Source organism: Mus caroli, chromosome 10 (genome assembly GCF_900094665.2).
Source record: "Mus caroli chromosome 10, CAROLI_EIJ_v1.1, whole genome shotgun sequence".
Classification (NCBI taxonomy): Eukaryota; Metazoa; Chordata; class Mammalia; order Rodentia; family Muridae; genus Mus; species Mus caroli.
This window is the reverse complement of record NC_034579.1, coordinates 6,332,616-6,344,864: the sequence shown is the minus strand read 5'-3', so window position 1 is coordinate 6,344,864 and position 12,249 is coordinate 6,332,616. Positions and strand designations below refer to the sequence as shown.

At 39.5% G+C, this 12,249-nt stretch overlaps 1 protein-coding gene and 1 non-coding gene across 5 annotated transcripts in view; both read left to right on the top strand.

Moving 5' to 3' along the window:
- The window catches only part of Stxbp5 (syntaxin binding protein 5), a 145,625-nt gene that overhangs the window by 47,460 nt on the left and 85,916 nt on the right, over nucleotides 1-12,249 (top strand). For 3 of the 4 annotated variants that reach the window (XM_029483001.1, XM_021173980.2, XM_021173979.2), the window contains exons 5-6: nucleotides 10,439-10,573; nucleotides 11,845-11,908. In XM_029483001.1, the coding sequence (XP_029338861.1) occupies nucleotides 10,439-10,573; nucleotides 11,845-11,908 (199 nt within the window). Of the gene's footprint in view, nucleotides 1-3,811; nucleotides 3,912-10,438; nucleotides 10,574-11,844; nucleotides 11,909-12,249 lie in introns of those variants that run through there. The other variant, XM_029483003.1, reaches the window with a different exon arrangement.
- Nucleotides 6,451-6,581, top strand: LOC115032203. Its single transcript, XR_003837860.1, has one exon. It is a non-coding gene; the product is annotated as a small nucleolar RNA SNORA36 family (small nucleolar RNA).

Here is a 12,249-nt window from a genome sequence, read left to right as displayed (position 1 = left end):
ATTGAAAGTATTTGGAAACAGTGATGTAAATTAGGGAGTACTTTGATGTGGTCTTCACTGCTCTGACCCCTGTTGCAAAGTGAATTGTGTCTCTCAAAACTGTTGAAGTCCTAACCGTCAAATGTGACCTTATTTAGAAATAGCATCTTTCCAATGAAACTAAGTTAATAGCATCTTTCCAATGAAACTAAGTTAATGTGGCCAGCATTAATGTGAATGGTGTCTTTGTAAGAGAAAAAGACAGCATATACACACACATACACACACACATATCAGGGAGGGATGGAAGAATGAATATCATATAGAATATTGAGTCTTTAATTCAAAGAGGAAAGGATAGCAGGCAATACTAGAAGCTAAGCCACAGGGCGATGTAACAAAACCTACTCCAGAGCTCTCAGAACTCAACAGTGTTGACATCTTGATGTCTGTTCTTTAGCTTCCAGAACTGGAAGAACAGAAATTTCTCTCTATGCTAATTTACTGTGCCAGTCCTGGAAACTAACATTGCTTCTGTTGTTCACGCTTTGTGTTGGCAATCTTGCCACACACCACTGAGTTGGTTCATATGGAGGAGAAGGCCTTGGCTTTGATCGAAACTGAGAATTGATAAGTGAAATTCTTTGTGGCACTTGCAGAATATGTTCCACTTGGCTTACACTTTGATATTTTTTTCCTTTGAAGGACATTTAATTAGGAAGAAGTCTTGGATTAATAAGCAGATACAGTTGTCTCCTCCTACTTGTAACTCACCACTATGAATTCAAATGAGTGTTATTCTCAACAATTTTACACTTTTCCCTGAGTTTTGAAATAGAAATATAAACAATCAAAACTAAGAATTGAGTAACTATATAGACTACTAATTCTGGGCTGAAATTGTCTAATATTTACATCGAAAATATAGTTCTTATTGTTTATGAAACTTTTACATAAATGTTACTTATTCTCAGGAAATGAAGAAAATACACCTCACTGAAATGTTATAAGGAGGACTTTTCCCCACAAGTACCCCAGTAGTTGCAAGGTGATAGCTACTGAAATGTATTTCTAAAGATGTGTTTTTTCTAATACTCTGATTTATAGTTTGCATATGGCTGTTTCATCTCATTGTAGATACATCTTTTAATCTAAAGAATAATCATTTATGTATTCTAAAGTAAATTATAGGACATATTAGTTCTCATACTCAGAATTTGTTTTAGTTTAACTAGCATTGGAGAATAATTGATAGTTAATAAAAATCACATAAAAAAACGAACTATTTGGCTATTGGAAAAAATCATTCCTATAGCAACTGAGCAGTGGAAAGTGTGCACTCGCAGTGTGCAGCAGTGCCTGGCTGCCCTCCTACCCCCACTTTCTCAGTGGCATAAATAAATTAACAAAGCAACAGAAGATCCTTTACCACATTATACCATTAGTTTATTGTAATATTAACCAAACATTGTGGTGTTCTGCTTATTTATGAAGCTTATGATTTTTTTCCACAGGCCTGTGTACATCATAAAACTTAAGAGCTGGAAACGTGTGGTTGGCCAAAATCCAAACTAAAAATTATCCATACAAGTCTTAGGAAATTTTCAAATTAATTTATTCTAGACTAAATAAGACTAAATACAATTCAGTATAGAGTTAAAAATCAAGAATTACAACCTTTGTTGTAACTGTATCATATTGTTAAAACATTTTGTTTTGCTTTTTAAAAGCATGGGGTCTTATGTAGCTCATGCTGGCCTTGAACTCCCTGATCCTTTTGCCTCTACCTCACAAGTTATGGATTGGCTATTGGAACAGACACAAGTCATGTTTAGACAAAATTTTAACAGAATTTTTTTCAGTGTAAAAAAGTTACCATGTGATGAACTTGAAACTGGTTTTTTGTTTGTTTGTTTTTGTTGTTGTTGTTGTTTTTTAATGTGATAAGAAAGTTTTGGATAACTTCTGAGATTAGGTAGCTTTAAAGGCCAAAACTTTAGAGAAAAAAAATATATATATTCAGAGAGATTGATCAGATTACATAGGGGCTTTACAGTAAATTAACATTAAAAAGATGAGATTAGAGAAGGGGCCATATTACAAAACGTGAATAGGAGAGTAGGTTTATATCTTTAATTCAGTAGAATCAGTCCTATAAAAATACCCAAACAAAGGGGAAAGTAAATGAGCCACACTTAGCCAGGGGTCAGCACAGTCAGTAACAGCATAGTTCATTGTGTTGGAGCAGTGGCTGGAATGCGGTATAGAATGCTGAGGAGGGACGCTGACTTTCGAATCCCAGCAGGCCGGGGCAGGGAGAGTAGACAGCCACAGTCCTGCTTCAGGTTTGAGAATGTAAAAAGTATAATGAAATTAATAATTAATAATTTACATAATTAAATTAGATAATAATTTAAATTTCTGTCACCAAGAAAGTACCAACTAAAACCACAGTCACCTTTCAGAAAGTAGGAGGAGACTGAGTGTTTCATGACCTGCGGGTAAGAAAACAGTGTTCCAGCCTCTCTAGAAAAGCAGGAGCTGTGGTACTTATCCATGTGCTCAGTGACGGTTCCACTCCTAACTGTGTTACCGGGGGAGGGAGGCAGAGGATGGCAGGGGACCTATGCATCTTCCTGGCACCACAGAGGGAGCCTTTGTTGTTTAAAAACACACTCATCTAGGTGAGGTGGGACCACAGTCCTACTCTAGTTCCCTGTGAAATAGGTTGATTAATCAGGGGACTGTTGTAAATGGGCCTGGAGCCTTCCTGACACATAAAGCTTAGGGAGCTTTGTCAGTGTTGGCCATGGAGATGGAGTGAATGTCCCTGTAAGGATCCGAGGGAGAGCTGGAACCTGTAGACTGTAAGGATCCGAGGGAGAGCCGGAACGTGTAGACTGTAAGGATCCGAGGGAGAGCCGGAACGTGTAGACTGTAAGGACCTGAGGGAGAGCTGGAATGTGGAGACTGTAAGGACCTGAGGGAGAGCTGGAACCTGTAGACTGTAAGGACCCGAGGGAGAGCTGGAACCTGTAGATTGTAAGGACCCGAGGGAGAGCTGGAATGTGGAGACTGTCTTGCAAGTGTAGACACTGCATTTCTCTAGCAACCCAAATGTGCTTGGAGAAGTGTGCTTTGAAAGAGATATTTAGGGATGCAGCTTGGCCGCCCGGGAACCTGCCTTGCAGGTGTTTCTGTTGCTAAGCAGAGAGTCTCCAGGTGCAGGGTCTAAGCAGATGTTTAGATCTAACTGAAACTGAAATAGTGAGTCTTGTTTTAACTCACGAAGTTTATAGTGATTTGTCACACAGCAATAAAAACTAATACAATCTTAGAATCCAGAAATATTGTCACTTAGCAAGGGCTGTGTTCTGAGAAATGAATCCTTCTGTGGTTTCACTTTGCAAATATATGTTGGTACTTTTCCTGAAGAGAAGCAAGCATTTATTTAACTGGGTACCATTCACAGAGATTAAAAAACAAAAAACCGAACAGATTTCCCCCTCAATCAAGCTTGCTGAGCCAGTGAGTTCAGAGCTGGGTGAAGGGTTATCAGAACGTGGATGACCCCAGAGCAGCTTTGTTATGGAAAAGCCCCACACCAGGAAGGGTGACCACCTTCAGAAAGTTGCACAGATGGAATCCTGCCTTCAATTGTCTCCCTCCCCTCTTGTCTCTTCTAGCACTAGCCAGCACCACTTGTAGCTGAGACAGGATCATGTGCAGAGTGGGAGGGAAGGAGGGAGGGAGGGAGATTAATCATTAATCTCAGAGGGGGATCTAGGGCAGATCTTGTGAGTCTTTGGTTTGGACAATCACTCCACTCTAGTTCCCAGTTGGTAGCAGCCTTACTGTGCCTTGAGAACAGTATTTCCCAACATCACTGTAGTGTGTATCTAAATGAGCTGCGCTGAGCTGTGACGTCACTGGTAAGTGGCATCTTATGCTGCATATGTGCTTGGTGACCGGCTAAAGCATGTGGCACTGGTTTTTTAATAAGGCGGTGGATAGATGGGCCTTGGACTTTGGGGAGTATAAGAGAAAGGCCTACAGTTGCCTCACACAGGCTGTTTGTGGTTCTCACACACCTGTTTGTTGTGGTCAGACTCAGAGTGGAGTGAGACATGCAGCAGTGGAAGCCAGAGAAAGGGATTCTTGTTTACACAGGAGGCCGACAGCTTCCCAGAATTGTCTCCTTACTGGTGACCACAGGGTTAGCGTGCTTTTAGATGAGATTTCTCAAGACAGTGTTGAAGGTGTGACTTGCGTCTTTATGGTACAATGCAAGAATAGAGTGCCGAATTGAAGGAATAGGAACTAGAACTTGAGTAGACTTCACACATTGATGGGGGTAGCAAAGGAGAGAATGCTTTTGAAAGTGTAGCCTAGAGGAAAAATACAAGAGGGCGGCTCAGCTAATGACTCTGGCTCTCCCCATAGTGGTTATTTTCACATGAGGCTCCTTTAAGAAATAAAAGGTAAGCCCACTGCTCTCAAGCAGACCGGAAGTTTATGGAAAGTGTAAGCATCGCATTCTCATCTGAGCAAAGGTCTAGAGAGAGGGTCACACTCAGAGGATGGCGTGGCTGGTGTGAAGTGCCGTAGGTACAGAAGCAGCTACTTAGGTAATTATTACTCAGAAGACAAGTGCTGCCTTCTCTTCACTGGAATCTACATCTTCCTGACTACATTTATGACCCACTGTGTGTGCCATGACGATCAGAGTTGGTACCCTCTGTAGTGTTGTATTGAGTGCTCACACTCATCCACACTATAATGTGTTGAGTGCTCACACTCTTGCACACTGTAGTGTTGTGTTAGTGCTCACACTGGTGCATGCTGTAGTGTTGTGTTGAGTGCTCACACTCGTGCACACTATAGTGTTGTGTTGAGTGCTCACACTGGTGCACACTGTAGTGTTGTGTTGAGTTCTTACACTGGTGCACACTGTAGTGTTGTGTTGAGTGCTCACACTGGTGCACGCTGTAGTGTTGTGTTGAGAGCTCACACTCGTGCACGCTGTAGTGTTGTGTTGAGAGCTCNGTTGAGTGCTCACACTGGTGCACGCTGTAGTGTTGTGTTGAGAGCTCACACTCGTGCACGCTGTAGTGTTGTGTTGAGAGCTCACACTGGTGCACGCTGTAGTGTTGTGTTGAGTGCTCACACTGGTGCACGCTGTAGTGTTGTGTTGAGAGCTCACACTGGTGCACGCTGTAGTGTTGTGTTGAGAGCTCACACTGGTGCACGCTGTAGTGTTCTTACTTACGCTCCCTTTTGTGCTTACTGTTACTGCAATTCTCTTCACTTTACCTTATTCTAATTGTTGTGCTCAGTTAGACATCAGCCCACTTAGTGCTGGAAACAAGCTGCTTTCCCTACTCACTCCCCACTTAAAGTTAGCATTGTTTTACTTGAATGAAAATGAACAGTTCAAGGCAGTGAGTCTGTGATCAAGGGGAGTGAGATGGAGATTTCTTCTGACAGGACTGCCAGAGAAGTGGTAATAAAGACAGAAGGTTGGAGGGAGCAGTACTGGTCACGGTGTAACTGAAGAAAACTTAGAGCTAAAATAAGCTTACACTAGAATAACTACCCAATACTAATGTTAGCACATTTAAAACTAAGTCATTAACAACGAGGCATGGATAGAGGAGGGGCTCAGGGGGCCTACCCCTCATGGCTGAACTACTTCCTATGAGTAGACAGGATGATCAAGCTTTCAGGTTAGTTGCATACCCACTAGCGATAGTCTCAAGCCAGTACTCACATAGATAGCCCAGATTCATCTATAAACTCAATAGCATTGCACTTGGAAGCTTTTAAAAAAGCCGTTCATGATTCTAAAACTCATATGGCAAAAAGAAAAGTCTACATACCCAGAATAGTATAATAGATTGGCAAAGTGAGTTTCATCCCTGGAACCAGGGCAGAGGAGAGAGTAGTTCCAGAAAGTGTTGCCCAGAGCTGTATGCGTATACCACGGTATACACTATCCACATGTACACACACACACACACACATCATACCACATGTGTGCACGCATGTACACACACATAAGCAAATACAAAATTTTTAAAAATTGCAAAACGGGAAAAAAAATCCAGAACTCTTGGCCCACCTCAAATCTTTCATGCTTTGCTCATTGCTTATTTTGTAAACATGATAGGAAGATAAGAAAACATATTCCAGTTGTTTATAAAACTTATAGGAATAGCAAATTTGGGGGAAGGAGAAACAAATAAAAACAAACTTTAATATGACAAGTTTGTGTAAGTGCACAGGTGTGTGTGTGTGTGTGTGTGTGTGTGTGTGTGTAGGAGGAAAGTGAATATGAAAGAAAAAATTTGAATTTGATTTTGATTCAAGATAGTATTTCAGCCTTGTGATACATGGCACGGTATGTGTTCCTGAGAATTTTTTTCTGGCTTTTTTAAACTTAATTTTATAAGTGTAAGAATATATTTTCCTGTCCAAAGTGTTGAGTTCAGTTCAGGGCAGCTTCCTTGTTCTGTTAATTAAACTTTGGGACATTGAAATTGGCTGAGAAAAATGACTGAATAGAGAGTATTACTCTATTCATATACTTCTAGCCTACACAAACAAGCAAACAAATGAATAAATAGTGCACACTAAGGGGCCTGCCTGCCGCCATGCCTCGTAGCATGGGCAGGGGAAGACAGGGAGAGTCCTGCCTGCAGCTACACTACATCATGCTACATGAGTGAGAAGACACCTAAAGGCCAACCCAGACACCCAGAGCCTACCTGCTGCCATACCACATGGTGCCTGCCCGCTGCCATGTCACACAGCTCCAGCAGGAGAAAGACACCAGAGGCCCACCACCCACTTGGCCCTCCCACAACGGGAGCCACTATGATGTGCATGAGTGTAGTGGACATATGAGAGAGAAAGGGAGGCTGAACAGTTTGAGAGAAATGGAGCTAGAGGCTCAACACTGGAGAGGTGTGCCCTGCTGTGAGTTGCCTGCCCTGCCACCTGAAGCCAGAGTAGAGTCCCAGCCCATGCTGCCACTGAGGGCCACATCTGGGTCCATGGCCAAGCAGCAGCAGAAATCATTGTCAATGTCCCTGGCTCATATTACTGCGGAAGACTATGCAGATGTCCCTGCTCATGACTGCCACCTGAGATGCTGATATCCCGGGGCTGTGCAGAGCTGGCCCCACCCCTCTTGATAGTGGCAGCACTTGTGAGAGCATGCCTTGCACCTCACCTGTTTGGTGAAGTGGAGCTGGCCCTGTGGATGTGGGACATAGGCATGAGAAGTGGAGAGCTGGCTCTGCCCCCTGCTGCTGCTAGCTGAGAATGCTGATGGTGTAGGTGCAGGAAAGCTGGCAGGCTGACCAGTTCAGATTCAGATCTAGATCCAGGGCTTTGAGTAGGGTCTCCCCAGCATCTGTCTCATTTGTGAACTTCTGGAGCATGTAAAAGGGCTGATCCTACACATCCAAAGCTGCAGGAGCTCCATGACATAGGGCGACAACAGGAGTTGCCCTGCTGGAGGCCCTAACTAGACCGCATTTACAGTGAAAGAACTGTGGACAAAGGGTATACTCATCTTCTGCAATGAGTTTTTTTTTAATGTTTTGTTTATTTTATTATTTATTATTATTTGGGGGAGGTTGCAAGGTAGAGGGTGGATACAAAGTGACAAGAGATTTGAGTAGGATTGGGATGTGTGATATGAAACTCACCAAGACTCAATAAAGATTTTTAAAAAGAATTCATTTTCCTATTTGATTTTTATGCTTTTTTCATTTTCAACTAAAATCATTTTGGTTTATGATAGTAGAAGCTCAGATATGTACTGCTGTATTAGAAGGCATGCTAGAGCTGAAAGGCAACAATGACCAGTGTTCCCTTCGCTTAACATTCTCCAGGTCAGCAGCACAGTGTGGTGAGGCAGGAGGGATTCCCCTGTCCCCAGCTTGCTGGAGAACTATAGGAAAGCCACCCAGCTGTCAGGTGATCCAGCCAGCCATTCTCAAATGTCCTGCTGGCTTCTACCTGACAGCCGGAGCCATGTCTGTCTTATGTGGACTTCATCATGTGAAACCTGGTTCCAAAAGCTTTGAAAAACAATTCTGATAATAATATAGTAGTGCAGTAGTGGATCAATGTTAGATCTTGTGTTTTTCACCCATTGTTCACAAATATTCCAAGTTTGATATTTATTTGTCCCTTCATTGTCACAGTTATGGATCCTTCCTTCATTTCATTAAATGCATTCTCCCCCTCCCCCAAATAAGACAAACAAACAAACCACCACCAACAACAAACAATGCTGTAGCCCCCCACTCATTCATATACATACACATAAGTTTTAAGTTCATGCTGCTCAGAAAGTAACCAATGTCTTTTTCTTTGTTACTGGCATAAAAAAAACTTTATATCATCTTCATCTTACCCTTTAATCCCTTGATAAAGAAGGGCAAGATTCCCAGTTTATAAATTGGAAAATTAGTCAACTTTACATCACAGACTTGGAAGGACATTGTCAGATCCATCTTGTCTCATTTGCTTGCTGGAGGAGTTTTAGTTTTCTTTCTCTTTGTACAACAACATGCTCAGAACCAGGAAAAAAAAAAAAAAAGACAGATAAGAAATTGTTAGATTGGTTGTGATTAACATCATTGTCTTTCCTTCTTCTATTCACTTGAATAATGAGAGTAGTTTTAGAAAGCTTTAGAAAGTTTTAGAAAGGGGTTGGGGGTTGGCTGAGCTATTAAGGGCTCTGACTACATTTCTAAAGGGCCAGGGTTTGGCTCCTAGTGCCCACATGGGTCAGCTTACAACTGCTATGTTGTACACCACCTTGTAGGTGCTGTGAACCGAAGGCCTGGCTGGGGGAGCAGCCAGTGCTCTTAATCAGTTGCTGAGATGGTTCTCCAGCTGGAGAGTATTATTCTCTTTTAATGATATACAGCCAGCACTTATTCGTACTTAATGTCAGGCCCTGTGAGCGCCTAATGTGCTTTGTCTTAGTGACCCTCAGATGGATGTGTGTGATCAGCGTGCTCCGCAACCTAGAAATGGAGACTGAGAAATCGAGTAGGGTACCTAGTATTATAGCTAAGAGATGACAGAACCTGAGATTGACTGTAGGCAATCTTACTCTACTGAGCATCTACATGTTAACTAGAACTAGGTTAATTTCTCATAACTCCTAAATATACAGACCTGATTAAACAAAAATGCTAGGCAGTTTTTCTGAGTTATATGTGACATGAATCTAAAATGTAAACAATGTATACTGATTAAGTTTTAATACATATATACATACTCTAATGAATTATTATCATGACTAAGATACTACATTTACCCATTAATCCAAATTTCTTCCATTTCCATAGAGTTTCTTAAGGTTTTCAAAAAAGTGGTGTGGATTTCAACTGCCTTTGATTTGGTTGATCATCCCTAATCTAAAAACCTGAAGTAGGCTATGGTCTAAAATGTGAAACTTTGAGTGCCCACATGACAGAACATATGGGAACTTCCACACTCGAGTTCATAAGACAGGCTTCAGTCAAAATTTAGGTACACAAAAGTTGTACAAAATTACCTTCAGGCATATATGTGATTTAAATCAATGTTGTGTTTAGATTTAAGCCCCATTCTCAAAATATCTTATTATTTATATGCTACTATTTAAAATATGAAAAAGTCTGTAATCTGAAATGCTTTTAGTCCCAAGAATATCAAAAGGGGATACTCAGGCTGCATTACAAAGCTATTCTACTGGTTCAAAATATGCAGTTCATTATAATGAATTCTTGCACATTCTTTAGGAAGAGTACATTTTGTCATATAAAACACTAAATAATACAAATGTCTAAACATTAAGGTCTACTTGAACATTAACTCTAGAAGGGAATAAGAACATAAGCTATATTTCATTGTTAAATATGTATTTCATCTTATAAAATTTCTGTAATGAAATTGTACATTTATGGAAATAGCAAACACGTGATATGTTCACTCTTGCTAGAGGCTTAGGATTGCATTTGTGCATATAATTCAGTAGTAATTATTCTCATTGTATATTATTTGTTTATGTTCATTATTATTTTTTGTTTTTGTTTTTTTTTAATCAGGGTTGAACATTGTCTTAAATGTTAGATCTGTTCACAGTTGATAATATAGCCAGATTCAAAGCACAATCTTACTTCAAGCCCCTTCCCCTTTGATTTATGCCATGCTATTTACTATAAGGCCATGTATTTGACATTATTGTGAAATATACTTGACAATATATTTAAATTATCATGAGTTGAATTCACATGCATAAATATCGATCACAGAGAATAGATGAATGATTATAATTTTATTATCAGTTTTCACCGTTCTAACTATGTATAATAAGTAACCATCGAATGCAGTCAGGAAAACACATCAGCTCTTCTTATCATTGCCATTCTGTCTGTGTTTCCTCTTGCAGGGTTACATTCTGCCATCTGCCTTTCCAGAGTAAGTGGCTTTATGTGGGCACTGAGCGAGGAAACATACACATTGTTAATGTGGAGTCCTTCACACTCTCAGGCTATGTCATTATGTGGAATAAAGCCATCGAACTGTAAGTCTAAGCAAATATTCCAAATCTGAATGTCTCAAGTCTGTCTTTCTGTAAAAGCCAGTTGGTGGGTCCATGTGAGATTGACAGGTCAGGAATTTTGTATAATGTAGAGTAGATAATTCATAAGTATTATCCTATTTTCATGACAGTTGATACATTTAAGCCTTTTTATAGTCACATATATTTATAAATATATACTATATATTTTTACCTGTGTGTAAACTGTTACAGTTGATAGTTGCAATCTTGTAGTTATTCCTGTTAGGTTGAAAACACTCATATTTATTATTTATCTTCTAATTCAATTATTTCTCTTTAATATTATTATTTTTTTAAGTAGTGGTCATGGATCACAAATGTACTGTTGCAAATATTTTGAATACCAATATAAGCTCCTCTTTCATATATAATAGCCAAGAAATGTAAATATTTGCAAAAAATATTATATCACCAAGATTAACAAAAAACAGATTGCACTCTGGTGGCCAAAATCTCCAATTGTAATTTTTACTTACTGAAAGTTTTTTGTATCATTTATTTTGTAAGCTTTTATTTAGAATGTTAAGAATAAACGTTTGAAGCTATTGGCAACAGTCTTTGAAAAATGCATTCCACCAGTTTAATCTTTTGACACACACAAAAAAACTGTGACATATCTCAGACATGTCTCTACCCTTCCTTGGAAGCTGGGGGTGGGGGTGGGAAGGTTCAGTCTGTTCTTTGAGTAAATCATGGCATCTGGTGGATGGAGATGGTCTGAATGCTCATGGGTCTGAAGTGCCACACTTTCCCAGTCTCCAGCATTCATAAACAGATATATGGCTTTTTTCAAATACATGGGCATCATTCCAGTAATATTTTTACCTATATGTTCTCTCTTTCTCTGGTACAGGAATAGGTAGCATTATTTTTGCATGTTTTTAAAATAAAATAAAATAAAATAAAATAAACCATTTTTTTTCCTACTTTCAGGATGAGCTGTAGAACTGGTTGGGCTACCCCAGCTGATACTTAGCATTAAATATTGCATTGTTTTAAAATATTAATATCACATTGAAAAGGGATTGATTTTCTATGTTAAAATAAATGTATTGAAAATTGTTCCTATATAGAAAGTGTACTTTCCAAGCTTGTTGTCTTACATCCATGCGATTTTCACAGTTTTTTCTCTGATTGGCAACTGACTGAACTGTTTTCTTCAGAAATGAATCTTTTATTGTAATGAATATTGAAACTTTACTTGAGTAAAGAAACCTCATTTTTTTTTCCAGGTCATCTAAATCTCACCCAGGACCAGTTGTGCATATAAGTGATAATCCCATGGACGAGGGGAAGGTAGACATTTTTTTTAACAAACACTGGTTAATTAAATCCATGATGTTTTGACTTTTAAATATGCAAACTCTCCTAGGGCTGCACTTGTGCAGAAAGGTTGAGATTGAACCAAGGTTTGTATGTCGAATAATGTGCTGTTGTCATTCATTATGAAGAGCCAGTTGAAGAATTAGAATGATTTCTAGTTAAAGGGGTTAGAAATACTACAACATTAATGGGGTTTAACAAATGTAGGTTATTCATCTGTATTGCTTATTTAGAATATTTTCCCTGATTTTCTGAGAATGCAGACAGGTTCCTTCTTTTGGTGGCGTAGTCATTCTTTTTTTTTTTTTTTTTTT